Genomic DNA, 22,920 nt, shown 5'->3' with positions numbered 1-22,920 from the left:
TTCAGAAACACACAGACATAAAATCCTATAGGTAGTAAGCCATCTAGCATGATTTATATTTCCTAGATTTTAAATGCAATATCATCCAAAACATGCCCTTCCGATATAGCCTGATGAAATTGATATAAATATTTTTGAATTTTTATGAATAAAGAGATAACATTAAAACTAGGACTTTTTTCTTGAACATACAAAAGTTTGTTGAGAAGAGTTTGATTTCAACTAGGATTCTTTTATTTTTAACCTCATTTAGCGTAAATCAATTGCACTTATACATCGCAAAATACTCATTACTAAATCCATCTATTGGAAAAATGATGGATTAAAAAAAAAAATAACAAATAGCTACAAGGAAAAGTGATTTACCCGACTTGATTACCAGTCTAAAGCTGTTGAATGGCTGTTTACTTTGATGGAAACATGGATAGGATATACTGTATAGATCATTTGTTTTAGGTTAAGTGTGTCAGTGCTGACTGACAGTAACTTTGAGGGCCTCGGTGTTTGGAATGATGGAAAGAAAAGGCCTTCCCCTCGACATGCACTCAAAATGTTTAGTTGAGGGAGCTGACATCAAGGCTGTAGAGTGACAAAAGCGGCAACATAAAAGTTAAAAGAACTGAAGAGACTCTTTAAAAAGAGTATTGCAGCGGAAAAAATAGATATCTTTTATTGTTGGTGTCAAAAAAGGTCTGATTACCCTCAAAAGGCTCTTTCCGTCCACTTTTTTGATAGCGCTCAGGACTTTCTGGTGTGAAATTCCGAGATCTCTGCATGGGCCCTCGCGGATTTGAGGGGATTGACTTGGGCTGCTTTCTTTAACTCCTCCGGGTACACTTTGGCCTTTTTGAAAGAGTCATTCTTCCTCTCCAACGTTTCAGACTTACTGACGGCGTATAGGTGGTCATGGAGACGTCCAACTGCTTGAAGTGTGCGAATGGGAATTCGTCTATCACGTTCAAATGTCATTTTCTCGACTGGTGCGTAAGCTAGATAGCTCAGACTTGTTTTGCTTTGTAACTAATTGTTTATTCATAATATCGAAATATGAACTAATTTCAATTACTCAACCTTAATTAATTATTAAATTAGTAAGTGTTCAGATTTCAATGGACAACCCGGTATTGCGCTTTTATATTAGTTGCATCAACTTTTCAATTATTTAGAGAGGGAGGTTTCTTTGTCCTGATGTTGATTGAATAAGTTACTGAACATTATAATAACTTGCCCATAACTTTAAGATAAACACGAAATGTGATCGGTTGTTTCCGTTATAAAGTGTATCTATGTCTCTGGCGATTTTACAACTTATTGTTATATGTAATCTCTTAGACCTTTATCAGAATAAAGATTTCAGATTTGGAAAATATAAATTAGCGTTGAAGTTGCAACTACAAAAGGTTAGCATTAGTATAAGGTGCTATTTTGACAACTTTACTAATAGTTGTTCATCCTACAAAATAAAAATAAATTTAACATATGACTTTTTATGTCATTAAATGTAATTTTACAAAAATAAAAAAACATTAATCTTTTAGTCAGCTTTAAATTATGTTATTTATAATTGAAGTAGTTGATGTAGATGATGCTAATTATCAATACTATCATAATGACACTTGATAAATCTACATCTACTCATCTCAATTCAAATCTTATTTACAAGGATTAATATAAATTATTATAAATCATTTAGAGCACTTTGACTATAAGATCAAAAGAAGATACACATGAATGCCTTTAAATTCTTTTTTTTATGTGAATTTGAATATTAATAAAGTTTGGAGTGTTTGAAAATTTCAAAACACATTAATTTTATGGCAATTTATTTTTTAAAAGTCCCTTTCTACATAGATAAGAAAGTAATAATAAGACGGAGGCCCCTTTTGAGCGTTGATTAATCAAATTAGTTTCTGTTAATATGTGAAAAATTTCTAACTATTTGCAAATAATAATTCTATTGTCGGGATGAATTGCATAGTTACCAAATAATTTTGACTCTTTTCAGTGTATTTTTAAAGGAAACGTTACGAGATGAACTAAAGAGTATGCATACAGAGTATTTTTACTTAATGACGATAACCTATCTTGTAGACAGGTATTTACAATAACAAAATCCTGAATTACGATAGATTATAATAGTCAACAAATTTTTACACTTTGGATTGGGATTTTAAATATTTTTTTACTGAGTGCTTTTACATCCAAAAAAAGGAAAATAACATTTATTTTTCAAAGTTTTTGTTTTGTAGTCTAGAGAGACCAACATTTTAAATACTATCAATAATCCTTGATAACTTAATAAAGATACACTAATATTTTTTCAGGAAACTAATATTCAATACAAAAGGAAACACAAAAATATTGCAATAAAATGATATTTTTATTCAATATAATCTTTTTTTAGCTCAATAAACTTTTAAAAAAATCGCTAAACACTCCTTTGTTATTTCTTCATGACCCTTTTTTTGTTCGAGTGTGAGAAAATGCGACATTCTCATTGTACGCAACCTTCTTAAGTACAATTTTTTAGATTCTATGTGATATACTACCCTATAATTTCTGCTCTCGGGAACTTTCAGTAAATGATGCATCAACGCCGCTTTGTGGATTTTCCTCATAATTTCTTGAGTCGTCACCTTATTTATACGACCAATGTAATGGCTCTTCTTGGTAAATATTATAGCGTCATTTTAAATCAGATAGCCAAAATTTTACTATTGTAAACAAAGGAGTAGACTCACCAATGGTAGAATTCAATTCTACTTTTATATTGGTAGTGCTGAGGTCTTTAAAATAAAAGTATTGTATCATATAACGATGATTATTTTTTTCCATTTTCACAAGTTGTCTGACAACATTCACTTTTGATGGTTGTCATACAAGTATTAAACGCCGTCAAACTTGAAAAGTATGATTTATGGATTGTGTACTTTCTAATTCAGTATTTTTAAACAAGAACAGCAATTGCATAGTTATGCCGTGCACTTTTTGGACCTTTCTCGTAATTATCATACTTATCTCATCCCTATTTGATGCAAAACATGATTAGCTTGAAAAATATATTAATTTCATTATAATTTTTGATACATACCTACTTGATTAAATGCAAATACACATGTTTGTTTTTCGACATCATGTTTTTAATAAATAAATGTATTTTTTCTTTTTGGATTTTAAAAGCTATTTGATGAAATTTCTTTTATTCTATTTAGGAAAATTTGTCCATTTTATTAAATGTGGTCACTTTTGATCAGTGTGCAGTCTGTTACGTCATTGAAAACACTTTATAAAGTTTTAAATATTCAATATTGAAGGCAATTTCTCATGATTAAACAATTTGCTCTTATTCTATGAATACTTCTACAACTTTTTAAAATATTACCTACGGCTATGCCAAAATTATAAAATTAAATAGAAAAATGAGTTTGTAAAAATATATTTTTTTAAACTTTTTCCAATTCTTGAAGAGAGAAAATCAAAGTATGAACTAATCACAAGTATGTGTGCTCATGATAAATGGAAATTAGCACAAAAGTTGGCCTCAAAGTAGAATTGAGGATCGATATCGGAGTAACTCTTTCAAATGTCCTTGCTAAAGGGTGTTTGTGTTTATTCTCTTCTTCTTATAGCTGCTAAAACATCATGACTGCTAAGTTGCTCTTTTGACAAACATTCTTCAAAAAGTCAGGGGTACCACATAAATTTTATTTTCCTTTTTTTTTTTGCATACTGAGAAGTCATATTTTATGCAATTCTATTTTTTCTTTATCGACATTTTACCTGGGCATGTAAGTCTTCCATTATCTTTTACCACTTCTGGCCATTCCATTATTTTTGCATCTTCATTGTTATTTCACAGTTTTAATTTATTGCTTTTCACGATAAATTTTTATTCAGACATTTAATGGCATTATCATTTTAATCAAAGTAGGAGTATAAATTTGTCTCAATATGTATTTTGTTTAAATAAAGAGGAAAATTCATGAAAGATTACAAATGCTTTTTAAAAGCAAACAATGAAATTATTCGAGATGTGAATGTTTAATGTATTTTCTTAATTAATCTAAAGAATAATCAACAAAGTAACACGCAATTTTGTTTCTCCTACTTCTTTTTTTTGACCAGCAACGGGCGATTTTTAGAGAAAAATCAAGTTGTAACTTATATTTGGAATCGAACAAAAATAATATTGTAATGAATGCCCTTGGGAGTTATACTTTTTTTTTTTTTTTTGCTTGATTTATTAGTTTATGTTATCAGAAGAATATAAATTATTAAAGCAAAGTTTATTGTTTTTTCTGTCAACCTCTCATTTTTTATTATCTGCTTTATAACATGTAGAATGACTATTGGAAAATATATATTAATTTTGAATTTTGTGGAGATGTATGGTTTAAAACTAATTTGTTGGTCTAAAAATATAAATTTTAGTATTTGAATTTCAGAGTTGGACTCGAGGCTTGACTTGGAATCATGTCCGTATTTTGAAGATTGTTAACTCAACTTTTTCACTCCTTCAAAGATTTGAAACCTGACTTGGAATTGAAAATTTAAACACGCAACTTGACTTGTACTCAAAATTCATTTCAATTTTTCCACTAGGAATAAGGTAGTCTTTAAAATATATTTTATTTTCTGAGGATTCGATGAAATATTCAAGGATAAGACATGCCAACAAAAACGTGATACTCGTCTTAAACTTTTAGAATAAAGTTCCAACCGTTTTATTTACTCTTTTCTATTATGCAAATTTTTATAAGTTAGGATTCATTTTTTATAAATCAATTTATAATGTGATTATTTTATAAAATTATCGTATATCATTATATAAATTTGAATAAAATTACATATATTTAAATAAAATTATTCTTTGCTGGCTTAAATGAAGATACTTTCACAAATCTTTTGCAACATTTACAAAGTGCGACAGGGAAATTTTCTGTGTCATTACAATTAATTTTTTGGCGCTAATTATCAAAAACTACAATCAATTTACCCATTTTTTTAAAAGTATAAGATCTTTGATACTACTCCAAAAAATACATGTCATATTTTAAATATGGAACAATGTACAAAGTATTTGCCTGAAACATAAATTATATGTTATTGTATTTGCAATTGACTCCAACTTTTTTTACTTTTTCTAAGCATCAAACGTGCATTATATGATGTTTTTTGATAAATATATCCAGCGGCTACAAAAATACTATATTTTTTTATTTGTCAACTCTGTCCTCAATATTTTTTTATTTTTAAAGAGAAAACAATAAGTATAAAATAATTACAAGTGTTTGAAAAACGAGTAGTAATTCGGAGGCTTTTTTGTGAAGTTATAATTGAAAGTCCTTGTTGAACTCGGAGTAGAATTTATGGTCAACATAAATTGTAGGTAATTCCTAACTATATCACTGCTAGATACCAATTGGGGTTTTGAAATTTGTAACTTCATCACATAGCTTCTGGGAGCTAATGTAGTGAAACATCACGATAGATAAGCTGCTCTCCTTTCAAACATTTTTCAAGTTGTTACGATTGATGACGTTTATTTTCCATTACTTTTTTTAGCATGCCGATATTATTTATAATTATAACATTTTAAACCGAGAGATTTTATGAAGCTTATATTATGAAATAATTAATTCAGGATTTCTAGGAAATTTCTTGTATGTGTAAGACCCCGAGAAGTTACTTTTCAGACTAATATTTTATAATTAAAAAAAGCTCCATATTAATTGAAGTACAATAATTATTTCATTTTGAAACATTCTAATAATTTTGGATTTTATAAATTGATAAATATTCTTAAAATAGATAATGAAATATATATTTGTTGAGTTTTGTCAGACATTATTTAAGACTGAAGACTGAGGTTTAGTCCAGTTCAGTCATGCTTATAAGTTATAAAACTTATAAAGTTTGGTCATTTATTATGCTATTCAACTATATATATTTTTTTTAAATCAGTTCTAGTACGGACACTCCGAAGAACTGGTAGGACCGGTCTTAAAACTAGACTGGACTGAATGAATAAGGACTTAACACACGACAATATATTTGTAAAATTAAATTTTTTTTAAAATATAAAAAGTATTATAATTTTTCTAATTTATTTCATAAATTAAAAATACTTATAAAGATATTTAGAGATGTTCATTTTTAACTCTGCCTAAGAACAAAGCAATAGTTGTTTTTGAATAATTTTATCATTAAAATATCTAATGGCCCCAGTTGACAAATAATTTAGTATTTGATTGTTATAATGACCTGTTGAGGGGTCATTATTTGTTAATAGAATAAGCATACTTATAAGCTCATCTCTATGCGTGGTGTGCATTATTTATTAGTGAAATAGTGTGCAAGAGATTATTATAATTGTTTGTTCTACTTCCCCCTTTGTTTTTACCTATAGTTATTAAGTTAAACATAGGTTTTATATTTCCTCAGTTTAACATTACATTTTGCAATTATATATATATACAAACAGGGCTAGGTTCTTTTGTTTTAAGTTGTTGTTTATTTACTCAGGATCTTTTGCAATAAAGCCATTTTGGCTCATCAATATTTCACCATAATATATCAATAAATGAAATTTATAATTTGTTATTGTTTTTCGTTATGACTATAAAAACCAATGAATATCTTTTATGAAGCAAGATCATTAATTTCCACTTCGTTATGATCCATAATGTATCAGAAGAAGATACGTTTCGATTATAGTTAAGGAAACCACTGAGAGGTTTCGTGGAGCAGAGGTTCTGTAATAACTAATTGGCAGCCTCCTCTTATTCTGATATATACTGGATCAGAATAACGATGTTATCATATTATTGCCTTACATAAAGCTTGTTTGTAATAATAATCCATCATGTCGAATGATTATTATTGATAGCGGAGACTGTAAAAGTGATTAGCACAACACTCATTCGAATCCCTGTCATTTTTTTATTGGCATACTATTAATTATATAAGCTATTTTGTTTCTGGTTGGAACTCATTACATAGTGATATTTAATAGTATATTTTGAACTTTTGGGTCATAATACCATAATTATTTCAACAAAACCCACAATTACCTGTTTTTTATATAAAAGAACATAACATATTTTGATAACTAAATATTAGAACGTAGAATTCTCGGTGTGAAATGGTTTGACGAAAAATAGTTGATGTCAAAATTATATCACACACAGAAAAACCTCAAATATAATATAAATTGCTCCAAAGTGCCCATTAAAAGCTTAAAAAAATTTACAAAAGTTCAAATATACAGGGTGCGTGGACAAAATCTGCCACATTTTAAAGACGACATTTATCTATCAGTTGATGTCTGATCCGTCTGTTTCTGGTGTTAAAAATTTTCCTGGGGCATAGGCCTCAGTTATTATGTAGCATTTGTAGCGATAGCATCATTTTAAGTGCCCAAAATAGTCATTATGTTCAATGAGAGAGATCGTAGGTGCGCTGTTATTCAGATTATGCTTAGTGATCACATGAAATTTAGCAATGCTGACATCTCTGGCCTTCTGTCAATGCCAGTTAGAACGGTCAGAAGTCTCAGGAAGCAGCTGGAGGAGTCATCGGATCCGATGGACGTTGTTGACAGGAAGAAGAAGGAGGACAAGAGTACCAGGATTGTCAAAGCTAATTTCAATATTATTTTTCCTAATTTGCTACTAATATAAAAAAAAGTAATGTTCTATTATTAAGCCATTTCATTGTTCGTTTTGATATGAATAGGTTTATTCGTATACCAGAACAATATATTCAAATTTCTATTTTTTCGTTAATGTAATATTTTACACCCTGCGATTTATAAAAAGGCTTCTTAATTCTTTCAATCTACATTTTATCACCAATACTTTTCAAAAGGGAATGCTTACATAAAAACTTAAAACAAATATTATTCCTAAACCAAAACATAAATTGAAAATAAGTGAAACATAAATATAAACACACAACATATTGAAAATAAGTTAAACATAAATATAAACACACAACATATTGAAAATAAGACCCTATTTTAAAGTAAAAGTAAACGCACATAATGTCCTTTCCGATTACTGTTAAACTCACAAAATTTCTAAAAACATCCCCAAAACGACCAATGGCAATAATTCTATTAATGCAAGATAAAATGTATATTTTATTCCTTTGCAGATCTTGGTGAACCCATTTACGTCTTTTTACGCATTCAAGGGCAACACATCTCGTTTTTAGATGGTACATGAGATTTTGGTCCTTCTCCACACAACCTGCACTTCCAAGCCTATCCTCTTTTGATTTTTCTTCAATGGAAAATGACCATCACAAAACTTAAAACCTTCTTCTCTCTTTATATTTTTTCTATTCCTCACAGAGATAAGGACATTGTTTGCTGACAACTTGACTCACCACGCCACACTATCCACAATACATAATTAATTTTGTTTCCTGTTTCAGTTATTACTGTGACACATGGGACTTCCAATGTCGATTTTTAAGTACTTCTACATCCCATTTTATCTGGTGCATCCACATATTCATTGATCGTATTATTGTTATGGCGTTTTACCCTCGACATGCTTACAGAACCTTTCAATCTACCAATATCCTTTCTTGCTGTCTGGTAAAGGCTCCTCTTTTTTTTTAACAGACAATATATGGCAGCCATAATATCAGTACGAAAAACCACCAGACAACATGAATGCATATCCATCCCAAGAAGAGCTTGCAATGCTTGAAAAATTCCTTTTAACTCGCCTGAAACACAGTGTTATACCACCTTAAATTTCCATAGCTGTCAAGAGTAGATTCGTCACAATACGAAATACACAGGCCATACCTAACCTTATTTTCAATTTTTGATCCATCACTCAACATTACTAATATCTACTACATTATGGATTATGCTTTGCTTAGAAAAACATACCTCTGAATAAATATTTTGTTATAAAAGCATATAAATATGCCAAAGAGCAGGGGCGTCCGCAGAATTATATATATATATATGTATTACGGGTAATGTGGAAAATCGGAAATTTTGCAAAATTATTTTTGAATCAATGTCAACAAATTTATTTTCATTATATGAGAAGTCTCACCTTGTGTTTGTTGATGCTCTATCTGGTTATTGAGATAAGGAGTAAAAAAAAAGGATCTTTATACTGATCAAATTATTGAAACGTTTTCTAGGTGGTTCAGAAATTTTGGATATCCAGATAATTTAAAATCGGATCAGGGTAGTGTTTATTCATGTAAGAAATTTAAAGAATTTCTTCAAAAAAAAAAGGAATTATTTGGTTAACTTTGAGCCTGTATTATCCTTAAAGCAATTGTACGGCAGAATCAGCTGTGAAAAATATGAAGAGTTTACTTGATAAGTTCAACACTCAAAAAATCAACGCAGATGAATTACGTGACGGATTTCTAGGATATCGTAATACACCTCGTCAGTGTGGGTATTCTCAAAATCAAATAGTTTATAGCAAGAATTTCAGATCCCATATTCCTACTTTCAATTATAATGAGATGAAACAATTAGACAATCGTGATGTAGTGGAAGCAATGCAATTAAAGAGAGAGAGATAAAAAAAAATATTAAAATAAAAACTCTAGGTGTTTACCTGTTCTAGAGTCTGGGAAGATTCAAAAAAGTGGAACGATATTGGAAAAATTATTAAAACAAATAATATAACTTATCTTTTTTGTGTCGATAATGGGAGAATTTATTCGAGGAATAGAAAGGTTCTAAGTTTGTTTGTGGTGGAGAAGAGGAAAAGGAAGACAGTAAAGGATGGTTTGAAAATACTGTTAGAAAAATAAAATTGAGAAACAACCCGAAGAAACGGATCATTTTTTGTATATAGTATATGATTGTTCGAGAAAAGGGGATTGCTATATATTGATGTAGTTCATACTTGTAGATATTGTTTTGTTAATATGTATACCTATGTTATGTATATATATATGTCATACAAGATGATGGTGTAAAGGAATACTAAAGTGTGCAGTTTTAATATAAACCACGATGGAGCAAGGTGTATGAGTCTTACTCTTAAGGATTATATTAGAGAGTAATATTCTTTATTAACCAATTAAACCAAATCTTTATTTATTAAGCTGTTCTGTATCTACCGCAAATATATCCATAATATGGTAAAATATAATATTCACATTTTTCTAGAATTTCGATATAGTACAATTTTAGCAATAACATCATTCTTGGCAAATGTTTTTGTTGTAATAGTTTCTACGCAATTAAGAGACTCGCATGCCAATTGTTTAGAATAATAAAAGTATGTTTAAAAAAATAAAATATATTTTTTTATATTCATAAATATAATGAAGTTTCCTTTCATAGAATCTACATAATTATGTTTGAATGATGAGAGAACATTCATTCAAACTTGAATTAGTGGATAAATTACTTCATATATGCTCAAGGTAAGAACTTCATAAATTTGTGAGCATTTTAATGTTTTTCTTAACTACATTATCTTAAATAAATTATCCATGAACTTTGTTGTTTTCTTAAATGCATATGATTAATTGTCTTTAAGCTGAGTTTTTGCACATAAAAGTGTCTTTTTCTTATTTTGTTTATTTCCTTAATTAAGTAAAGCCTTTATTTACTATCTTAATTTGATTATTTTCATTTATATTAATATTTATTAAAACAGTGATAAAGAAACAATTCCATTTTGTAGAATTCATCTATTTCACTCTCATAGAAGAATACAATATATAGATAGCATTAGGAAACAAAACAATCTTATAGGTAGTGATGAAAGTATTTTGATCATGTTTAAAAAAATAAACCAAAAATCCACATTAACGTGGTAATCCTGACAATTTAAAGAATAGTTTTCTTGGAGAGCAGCTAATTTGCCATGATGTTTTATTAGTACAAGAAGAATCCGTTTTTTCTTTTGTCTATTTTGAAGACAATAATAAAATTTATATGAAATATAAAACCGATTAGTTCGAATATTATTAAATAGTATCAACGATTCTAATGTAAATATTTATGGGGGCATTACTTGTCGCAAATATCATCCTGATTCAAATGGCTTACCTTTTAGTTTTAAAAAAAAATACCTCAACCCTTTCGGTTGCAGAGGAGACGTACGACGGTCATTAAACTACAACAGTTTCACATATCTTTACAGAGCCTCTAAGGAAAATACCAAAAAAAGTTCAAGTCCTTGAGTTGTGTAAATAACGAGGGCTCTTGATGCCCAGCGAAGCTGTGAGTAATGAATCTGCTTTTAGCCTGTTGTTCACTTGCATAAATCATGGGCCCCGGGTATATTGGTCCTTGATATTCTGGATAGTAGTGGAGAAGGGGGGTTGATCCCTCTTGAGAACAAGTGGTTAACTTGCGTAACCATAGACCGGTATGTATTTTAATATATTAGAAAGAATACTTGCTACTCAGGATAGTTGTGGTGATAGGCTTTGATCCTCCTTGGGTACCAGTTTTTACCTGCACAACTTGTTTAACTAGATTATCCAATTGCAAACGTAAAATTACCACTGTATTGGAAATTTAAAAGATTTCCTGGACATTTTGCACATTGTCTGCTCTAACAGGCATTGTGCCGATTTTCCAAATTGCCAAAAATTTATATTAAATCAATCAATCATATTATTATGCTAAACAATTACGACAAAATAAAAATAAAAACTAAGATGAAAGAATCACATAGGTAAGCCATAGAACACAAAAATGACAATTAAAACCTTCAACTGTAGTAGGTTTTGCTTTAAAAACATTTTTTTAAATCACGTTTTATCTGTATAATTTCCATTCAAAGCCGAATTTTGAAGTGATTTAACTATATTAATGAAAATTAAAAGAAATTAAAAATGATAAAAAACATTCTAATACTTCAAAAGATAAATTATTTTTAAAGTATTCTGTAGCGCAGTTCCTACAAAATGTGTCTAATCATACAAAAAGCAAGTAAAATGAAGGATCATATTTAGAAACTAATATTATTTACAAATGTATTTCCAACCCATTATGAAGTAGCTAAACCTAAAGAATAAACAACAGGTTGCACTGTATATAATGGAACCTGATTTACATCATATACTTATAAAATATATATAGAAAAGATAAAGGATTAAAATATTTATGGAGGGCTGTATAAAATAAATGGAATCTCGGAGGCGTTTAATTCCACGCATATCAACAAGAAATAAAAGAAAGAATTTTATATAAAATTTAAAATATGAGTGTGAATTCAAATGAGGTTTAACAACGAGCTATCTCATTAAATCATATTATCATTTTTTTTCTCAAGCTGTTATTTTTATGTCATTCTTAGTGTCTAAGTTTTGAGTGAGTTGCTACGTATGTGAGTGCTCATGAAAACCGGAGACTATCACCAGGGATTGCTTAGAAAGTTGTGAAATCTCCTAAATTATTTACAAATTTCACTTTTTTCGAATAATAAATCCGGTGAATTCCATTTACTACCACTATTATTCAACAAATAAGCAATAAAAAAGGGTTGCGTGAAATGTTCCAAAATTAAATATAATTAAGTAGATTAGAAAACGAAAATGTCCATTAATAAAAAATTTTAAATGAAAAATATTTAAACTAGGCTAATCTTTTCTCAGCTAAAAATACTAATTATTTTAATTACAATCTGTCAAGTAATTGACTTAATTATATTTTATTTTGGAACAATTTCATGCAACTTTACATTGCATATTTATTCAATATTAAAATTAAAAAATTAAAAACGTAAACTAAAAAAAAATTACTATGTTTTTAAGTTGTAATATAAAGTTTAGTATTTACTTGTAGCTATATTATACAGTAATTGAGAAATATATTAGCTTTCATATGTAACTTCTTCATTTTACAGGAATTTGTATCATTAGACATATTTTGTATAAACTTTATTCAAGACAACTTAATAAATATATCATTTTTGAATGCTGTAAGGTTTTAGTAATTGTTATTTATTTGGTATTAATTTGATGTTTCATAAAATTATGAAATTTACCATTTCAAAAGCTGTGCCCAAGTCCTTAACATTGACTAACATAGTTTAAACTTTATATTTCTTAATTTTGTACCAAAAGAATCTTTTTTGGGCTTTGTTCCGTCAATATTTCGAAAAAAAAAAACATTTTTAACTATAAGACTTAGGTACGAGGGTCGTTTAAAAAGTCTGTGCAAGAATAAAAACTCCTAAATTGTTTGAGTAAATCTTTTTATCTTTGAACATAGTCTCCTTTTAGGCAGATTTACTTTGTCCAACGCTGCTCTAATTTGTTGATCCCTTCTGAATAATAGGATTTGACCAAGTCTGAAAAATAAACATTCGTTTCTGCAATCACCTCCTCGTTTGAATGAAATCATTTCCCTAACAGCCATTTCATCAAATTGGGGAACAAATAGTAGTCTGAGGGAGCCAAGTCTGGAGAATAGGGAGATGTGAAACGAGTTGAACCCGTATTAATTTTGCAACCATTTTTTAAGAGATGGTGCATTGTCATGATGGAAAAGGCCTTTTTTTGTTGGGCAAATCGTGGGCTTTTTTCTCACACCTTGGTTTTCAAACGGTACAATAACAATGAATAATATGTACTTGTAATAGTTTTACCCTATTCTAGAGAGTTTTATCTATGATTCTAATCTACTTGCAGAGTCTCCATAATGTTTATTCAGCTGTCTTTTTTAGTCTCTTGTGGCATTTTGTCTTTCATTGAGTAAAGAATCGTCGACATAATGAGTAATCCTTCCAGCTCTTAAGCATGGAAGTCAAATATGAGGTTAAACGTCTTCTGGAGGAGAACTATATAAATGCTTTTCATGAAAGTTAAATTAAAATGGGCCTAATAAGGAATACTACAAAGTAATAATAAGGATATTTGAGAACATAATATTTTTGAACTTAGAATACTTAACAAATATATTACAAACAGAAACATCTAAAGATGCAAGGCTAAATGGCAAATTGAACCTAGAATGAACAATTTTTCTCCTATTTATAAAGATGCAGCTATGTTCAATGATGTTACTGTCGTGGCAATACAGTTATCAGAGCAAACAATTGCTATAAGCTAAATTATAAATTATTTCCAGTTTAGCCAGTTACATCTTAAAATATAGTATATCTTTATTCTTTTTTATACATAGTTTATAACATTACTAGCAATGATTTAGCCGGTATTGCTCGGGCGAACATTTGGGTATTCTTACAGCCATTACATTATAACCCACGAATACTATATTGAATGTATTATTATTAATTTAAAAAAAGAATTGTTATCAACTTATAATAAATACTAACATATGTGCATGAAAAATTAGTCTAGACGAAAATTCCATCTTTTATTTTATAAAAAATTGCAAAAATGAAATTTGCAAAGAACATAGCAAAAAACTGTTTGCCCAAACTTAAGTAGTTAATAAAATTTATTGGTATTAAAAAGAAAAAAAAGATTTTTTTTTCGTACTTACAAAATCAAAAAAGTTATAGATATAATATTTTCGAAAAAATATACCTTGTTAACTGGTTCATTTTGCAAATATTGCAATAATTATTTTATAAAATGTTCTGGGTATTTAAAATACAATGCCTTGTTAATTTTATTGATTTTTTTGTCCAAAATGCCTCGTAATGTGGTATTTCTGCTATAAAATTGAAAATTGACGGTATATGAAAATAAGAAATAAATTGAAGTTTGATAAAAATATGAAGAAAAATCATGAAAATTGTAAAGTTATATATAAATTTCGAGGCTTATAATATCTCAGTTGGTGAAGTTGGTTTCATTACACCCACTCTGATATTAAGTATAAAATACTATAACTTTTTTGATTTATCTACTCATCATGATATCTTAACTTTAAATCATTATACATACATATCTTCGAAAATGCATTGCTGTTTACCAATGTCATAAATAACTTTTTTATTATTCTTCAAATTATAAGTTACACCTGAGTAATTAATAGTTATTGCCATGCCAATCTATGTACAAGGAAACATTTCATAAAATAATTTGAAACCATTTGGATTTTTTCCTTTTTCCTTCGTAAACTGTTCACGCTCATCACTTAAAAACCTAATATTGAAAGGCACTGCTTTGGCTTAAAAAAAGTAGAAAGATACTTGAATCAAGTCAAAAGATCATACTTAACTAATTAAAAGATTACTTACAACAAATAGTTTTCGAAACAGTAGCTCCATCCGTTGGAGCAAACTTGGAGCCACAAAGCCCATGTGCGCCAATCGTTGGTATAGGTGCACTATTGGTTTTTTTTGACGCACCTGGAATCATGACACAGTCAAATCCAAACTCTTTAATACCACTTATACCATAACCACAGCAGGACGTTCTTACAATAGCTAATCCACTTGCACCATTTTTATCCCCTGATGTTTCAAAATCCCCATCTCCTGTAGCAGACCAACATATTTGGCAATTACTCCTTTCTCTTCTCACGCAGATTCTTTGATCTTGATCGTTGAGATGTTGACCCCCATCAAAATTAAATGTTTTAACAGTACCTGTTTTACTTCCAAAGAAATATTGTGTACAACCATCTGGAGCAAGGTTATCGAAATCACAGCTGTACTGGGTTATTTTAATTCTCCATGTTTGTCGTACATTAGCACTCACGGAATTAAATACTAAATCATTGCACGCTTCCGCACTATCAACATACACTTAAATCAACAATAGTTGAACTGACTTAACAAGATATATATTTACTGTGTTCGCCATTATTCATTCCACATATGACGGGAGGAGTGGATCCTCCTGGGTTAGTAACGCTAAAAGTATCCATCAAACACCTTTGTTCATCTGTTAGATCTTTACCAGCTGGGGTTTTGGCCGTCGAATCGGTGGCTGTCGCTGGACCACTTAGTGTGAATGTACTAAAATCTAATCTAAGTTGACATATATTGTCACTGCAAGGACATATAGTGAGTATACATCGACCATCTTGTGATGCAGCAGGACTGCTGAAATAAGTGCAATTTTCAATAGATCTTTGACCACATCCTAAAGCGACTGTAAAAAAATGATCCATTTTAATTTTAAGCTTGTAACAGAAAGGCCCCATACTTACAAATGCAACATACACCGTAACCAGACGCACAATTTCCAGAAGAGGAACCCCCTCGGCTTGAACATTCTTCTGAGGTGTAACAAGTTCCATTCGTGTTATCCGCAGTGGAACACGGATCGTTGCTGAATCTGAAAGTTACTATTTTCACCCGGTGATTGAATAATAATAATAATAGGTACGATACCTGACGACCGAGAAAATCCCCACTAAAATCAAATGTAAAATGATGAATCAATACTTCACGCTCAATATTTATAAATGTACATACAAGCTTTTTTATCTTTTTTTACAAGATCAATGTCTTCGAACCCATAAGATGATAAGGAACATGACATACTAACCAATCCTAGAGTTATAATTAAGCTATTTGTTTTTACTAGGAGTTTCATAGTTTGTTATTGCCTTGGAAGTACTTACTATTACCTGTGTAATAATTTGAGGTCTTTTAATAGGAAAATGATATCAAGTTGCTTAGTACATAATTTTTACTTGATTGATACTTTTATGTTAATAATTGTACTAAGCATAAAAAAATATTAACAAAAATTATTTGAAGACTGTTGGAAATGCATTCTGGATTTCATGACTTAGTTGATGCACTTTTTTAATATTATTAAACCGGAATCATAAAACTGAATGAGGTTAAATGTAAAAAAATCTTGTTCATTGGTCATAAAATATTTCAATTGGTTTTTATCATAAAAGTTTTCTTAACTTGTACAAACTGAAAAGCAGAGTTAATTCTTTTTGAAATTTCTTTGGAACAAGAAGTATTCTATACCTGTAAAAAGTATGCAGTTTATAAGAACTCTAACAGCATCCATTCTACAAGCATCATTGATCATAGTAGCTAGTGACCTCAAAGATAATATCACTGCGGAGAAAGATGGAAAAGGTAGAATATACAAAATTTCCATGATTATAATATTTTTCATTGTAATTTTCTTAAGTTTTCAGTCTTTTTACAATTGTGCAATTTATAAATTCGCCATGTAGAAGTAATATGGCTTTAAGTGGGTAAGAATATCATTTTATTATCCCTATAATAACACTAGACTACAATGCTTTTTCATATGACGTCAGCATTGTTATTGTTGGTCATTTTGGCAGCCTAAATAATCAAATTTTATAACAATGAAAACCATTTATTTTTTATAAAATGGGGGAAAATATTACAATATTGGATGTCAAAGTAGTTTAAGCTCCATCGAAAATATATCACCTTATTGTATGGTATATCTGACACTAAAATATGTTAAAGTATGTTATTACATCGTTGTGCATTATTATTTCTATATTGTAGATAGAAGTTAATTATTCTAATGGAAAAAATTAGGTATTTTTCTTTGATTAGACAACTTTTCTCGTCTCAAATCGATTAAAAATAAAAATTTAGACTTATAATAGGGATTTTAAGTAAATATTACAGTGATTTAGTCAAACTATCAGTGTTTATCACTGGCATAAAGTAGTATAGTAGCAGGTGTTAAGTCTTTTTTAATTCCTAAAAACATTTGATCACGATTAATTGTTAACTGTATTTGTTATATGTCGTACAAATATCAACTTTGAGCCCCAAGATTGTGCCGTCTTTAACTATGATGCAATTTATGATGTTATTGAAAAAACTCTATACATGGATCATGCCCACTTTTTTTTGACCAACAACGTGCAAATTACTTTTTTTTTTTCTATTTGTAGAATAGTTAAAAATTGAAAGAGGGAATTAAATTTAAACAATTATCTAAGGAATTTCATAGTTTTGATAACATAAAATATATTGATCAACCTTATTTAAAAAAAAAAAAAATCATAAGACAATTGTTTAAATGGAATTCTATATTTTTTGTAGTATCAAAAATGAGCCATCCACAGAATAAGAAACAAATTTTGCTTTATTAATAAATACATTACAGAACAATCAATACTGGATTTCGTAACGGAACTTGTTTTACAACTGAAGAATGTGGAGAAAAACAAGGATCTGCATCTGGGACATGCGCTGGAGGGTAAAAAGTTGTTTATTTAATTGTTATTTTTATACCAATCTGCAGTTGTACAAAAATATATTTTAATAAAGTGTGAGTAAAATAATAATTTTTGTTGACAATCACTCTTTCTCGAAATTTTATATTAATAGCGGTTGTAGCCGGTATTGATAAGATTGATTTTTTTCTATTCATTCGAGAATTAGGTTTTTCTGTAACTCAAATTTATAAAATTGTTTAATTCTTTTTCAAATATTTTTATCACCGGAACTTTTGAGTATACTTCTAAAACATCCTTCAAAACACAAACAATTGTTTGCTGCTGTAAAAATTTATTTCATTAGCATTATTTACCAATAAATATAGCCTAGATGACATAATGTTGTATTTGATTAGCTGCAAGGATGCAAGAGAGGAATTACTCTGATGTCTATTCTCCAACAAGGAAACTTATAGTTCCAAACCAATACTGTGTAGCAGAGGGAATATACTAGAGGGGAAGGACCCCTCCCCCCAAACAAATGAAGGAACTTTTGTTCTCTCCTTGGAAATAACTATCGCTTTGTAAGGGAATTTTTTATTGGAATACAAGGAGAAACAATTTTTTAAGTATTATTTTCTAAGAAAGGGGTCACTTGATCAAGATCAGTTCCAAGGGAAAATGCTTAAAACTTAGCCCTACCCCTCTCATATATATTCCTGCATACAAACCTGACTAGTAATTACTTTTATATTTTGATGTTTACTATTTTTTACAGCTTTAGTCATTACTAATTGCACTTTCTGATACAGATTTGGAGTTTGCTGTGTTTTTATGATTACATCATGTGGAGGAACCGTCACACAAAATTGTTCATATATAAAGAATCCCAATTTCCCATCACCTTATACAGATACAACTGCCTGTAGATATACTGTCAACAAATGTGCGGTAAATGTATGTGATCTGCGTTTGGATTTTGAAATGTTTAGTACGAGTGGTCCTTCGGCAACGAGTGAAGCTGCAGGTGGTGCATGTGTAGATATGCTCACTGTCACCGTGGTATATATATATACTTATATAAGTACCTTAGGCAATCCTGTTTTTCTACTTTTTATCTTTTTTACCTCCTATCAAAGATCTTTTTTTGTGGACAATAAAAAAAATAACTCTGTGAAAGTTTAAATCCTTTTAACCCATTTTTATATGAAATGAAACTTGGATTGGGGGTTCGAAATTGACCTTTTGAAGTCTTATATATTCTATGATTTGCGTCTTACACGTTCTATCAAAGATATGTTCCTCATTTTTGCGGAACAACTTAGGCTTCAACTATCTAAGCTAAATTTATCTTTGACTATACCCTCACGCTTTAACACATTGGACACATCCCTTGTATTTTTAAGCACAATTTGTACAATAGGCCGGTTTGTTTTTCAAATTTTTCGAATTTCTATTACATCTATCTTGGAAAACTTGGTAAGGCGCTATAGAAAATTTCATCTTTAGGTAGTAGTTCTAGTTCAAAGTTTGATAGGAGACAAAAATTATTGACTTCCTCAATATAGATTAATATACAACATTATCCTTATTTAACATTAATCAATGATGCTATACATAAATCTTACCTACAAAAAAAAAATTCAATAGTATTTTTCTAAAAATAACCATGGAATAAGAAAAACTTGATCATTCCTTTTTAAAAATGCAAAAAGAAATATTTAATCTAATGCGGATCATCAAATTTTCTTCGCTTTTTTCTATTTTTTGTTTCATAGGACAATTTTAGAAAAAAACAACAACATTAAAAACACTTATTCTAGTTTTAAAAAATGTTTATCCAAAGCACTTACATATATAAAATAACTAAAATTGTCTTTTTAGTATATTTATTCACTAAATATAGAGTTTCGTCCTTTTTTTATAATTTGATTGAGATGTGTGTCATAAAGGTGACCTCGTTGGACAATGAAATATTGCTTAGGTATTTTCATACCCTATCAGAACTTTTCTGCACTATTCATAATCGAAATTCAAAAAAAAAAAGGCTCTCGTGTATAATATAGTCTATTAATAAACCAAATACTAAGTCATATAAAATAACAATACAAAAAAACTAATCAGATAACAATACAAAAAAATTATCAGAGGCCACAAACTTAAGCAAAATAAGTTTTTTTATTGTTCATAGCAGAAACATATTCATTTAGGGGGGAATAGAACGAGAACAGTACAATCTAATGTATACAAAATATGAAATATAAAATATTTTGTGTTTTATTCTAATATTTTTAAGCCAACAGGTCAAATGGTTCCCGTTATTTGTGGAACAAACAATGGACAACACAGTTAGTAACGTCTTACAAATAAAAAAACTAAATTAATAATTACGTTTTTACCTTTTCAGTTTATTTAGATATTGGAAGAATGACTACTGATACAGCCACACTAAACTTTGCTTTTACTGGAGTATTCAACAGATTCTATGATGTTAAAATAACTCAAATACCTTGCAACTCAAGAAACTCGTAAGTTAAATTTGCGAATGTACCAATGAGTAAATTTGTTGATTACCAAACAATTTTAATTAATTTGATTATTTTGGAGTAATACAGGGTAGTTCAGGTAAATCAATACCACATTTAACTACATCCTGATTAATAAGTGGTTTTAAATATTATTTACAAGCTCTAATAAATAAAAATATCCATTCAATGTGTCCCCTATCCTTGCCAATCATTCACAGGATACAAGTCCTACTGCATTTGACAGCCTTGACCACGTCCGCAAGGTGAGACTATGTCTCAGTAATTGATAATAGAGGCCTTTTATGAGTCGATGCTGTTGTTTGAATTTGAATATACCTTCCTTTCTAACTCCCCCTACAAGAAGCAATCCATGGTATTCATACCGGTGGTGTTAGAGGGCACGGTATGGGGTCCAACCTTCTCTTCTTTTAGCAAGTTTTGGGGCTTGAAGACATTGTGAGACGGGGGCAAGTTTTGTAGAAGCAGGAACTCGACACCATTGGCCTCATCTTACATCCAAGATATCACTTGGTGAGACAGGAGTTCATATTACCTATCAGCACCAACCCTCCATTTAGCACAAAGAAGATGGGGGCATGCCACTGCATTGCTCCTATTTTGTCTGTAAGGATATGCCTTTTGTAGAAACGGTATGAATTCATCCTCAGGTCAGTATTTATGGGCCTGGAGACTGTTGTACTGTATTGAATTAAAAGTTGTGCAACTAACTTAAAGCTACCATTCAACTTGGCACTTAAAAATTGAAATAACCGAGTGAAAATATTTCATTATGTTTCAGGATGTAGTAAAAGATGGTCCGGATTTAACTAAACGACACTGTATTTATAACTAGTGTCGGGAATATTTTCTAAATATGCAGTGAGCGTAAAAACCTTGCCTCAGACAATGTCATAAATATATGGTAACTAGTAGAGCTGTATAATATATGTCTTATTACGTAGGAGCGACTTTTTGTTGTTTTGGTGTTGCTAATTATTCTGTACATTCTTCATGAGTGATATTTATTCATTTCTTTAGCCCCCCCTAATAATTGTTTGCAATACCACACGGGTGTATCAGGAAAATTTGAAACATTCAATTTCGAAGGAAATAATCAGCATCTTGCCTCTACAAATCAGGTGGTTTGTATTCGTCAAGAGAAAGGTCAAGTTATTAATAACGACGTTGTGTCTTACGAGTTTGAAAAAAATTATTACTTTTTGCATAGGATTTTGTTGCATTGACTATCAAGTTTGCAGTGAAGAAAACTCAATGAATTTGGATAACGGTGCTTCGGTGATTTTTGCTACGGGGAAAATTGGATCTTCTTGCAGCAAGGACTACATAGTTATTGAAGGTACAATCCTCTCAAATTTTCTTAAGGATAATTCAAAAAGTACATAATAGAAAAATATCCATATATTGGTGTCGACTTGGCTCAATTGGTGAGTCGATATTGATTAAATTAAAAAAGATACGACTAAATTTCATATTTTTATTGAGTCAACGAGATTTTTGTGATTAAACCACATCAAACAATGCTTTTAGTTTCGTAGGTGTGTACCTACATTATTTTCTAATCAAATACAATATAAATATCTCATAATCCTATAAAATTTAACTTATTTTTGTCAAAAGACATTTTTTACCAATGTTAAGGATTCCAACTAATAACTTTGTAGGAGTTATTTGATGCTCCTAATAATTATTGTCTTATACATATTACTCTCTTCTCATAAAATACAATTTTCTTATGTATATTGTGCATCAACATAACTTCCTTTTTATTAAAGACAATACAACCAGTTTTATAGATAATAAAAATGTAACTATTGCTTCAAAAATGGCGTTAAACATTTAAAATTTTGTTTTTATACAGTTTATAAATTATAAATTCAGTTGACGTCATCCATTGTTCATATACTGAATAAAATGAACTTCAGTATTTTGTACTTATGATTTAGACGTATTTTTGTTTCTTTTGAAATATCGTTTCATTTAAATGTTTTAGTAGATTAATTAACTTATTAAAAAGAAGCATCAGAAAATTAACAACATATCTTATTATATGAGTATGGATGATTTTTTGATAATGTAGTTAATTTTGGGTAAAGGTCTTAAAAGGTTGGTTTTTCTAGAATAAATCCAGTTTTAATTACTAGATTTTGACAAATGGGAAAAATTTATAATCCTTACATAAAACAAAGTTTAATAAAAATACTATTAGCTATTTTCCATTATTTTACGTGAAGTTATTTAAGTAATGTTTTTAATGCAAATTTGATAAAATAAAAAATTAATGAAAATAATTTGAAACAATTAGCAGATTTTGAAAAATAG

General features: G+C 29.4%; 2 protein-coding genes across 2 annotated transcripts; one reads left to right on the top strand and one right to left on the bottom strand.

Annotated features, from left to right (window-relative positions):
• Positions 1 to 14,294: 14,294 nt before the first annotated feature.
• Positions 14,295 to 16,525, bottom strand: LOC121122980 (uncharacterized). The gene is made up of 6 exons (XM_040718054.2): positions 16,353 to 16,525; positions 16,269 to 16,290; positions 16,085 to 16,212; positions 15,724 to 16,026; positions 15,168 to 15,677; positions 14,295 to 15,097 (listed from the first exon to the last, which is right to left on the bottom strand). The coding sequence occupies exons 1-6, from the start codon at positions 16,471 to 16,473 to the stop codon at positions 14,979 to 14,981; spliced, it is 1,203 nt and encodes a 400-aa protein (XP_040573988.1). The 5' UTR covers positions 16,474 to 16,525; the 3' UTR covers positions 14,295 to 14,978.
• Positions 16,526 to 16,842: 317 nt separating this feature from the next.
• On the top strand, positions 16,843 to 20,584 carry LOC121123088 (uncharacterized). The gene is made up of 6 exons (XM_040718172.2): positions 16,843 to 16,979; positions 17,035 to 17,101; positions 18,001 to 18,093; positions 18,865 to 19,114; positions 20,349 to 20,400; positions 20,460 to 20,584. The coding sequence occupies exons 1-6, from the start codon at positions 16,877 to 16,879 to the stop codon at positions 20,582 to 20,584; spliced, it is 690 nt and encodes a 229-aa protein (XP_040574106.2). The 5' UTR covers positions 16,843 to 16,876.
• Positions 20,585 to 22,920: the final 2,336 nt, after the last annotated feature.

This window comes from Lepeophtheirus salmonis, chromosome 8 (assembly GCF_016086655.4).
Source record: "Lepeophtheirus salmonis chromosome 8, UVic_Lsal_1.4, whole genome shotgun sequence".
NCBI lineage: Eukaryota > Metazoa > Arthropoda > Copepoda > Siphonostomatoida > Caligidae > Lepeophtheirus > Lepeophtheirus salmonis.
This window is presented reverse-complemented; position numbering and strand designations above follow the sequence as displayed.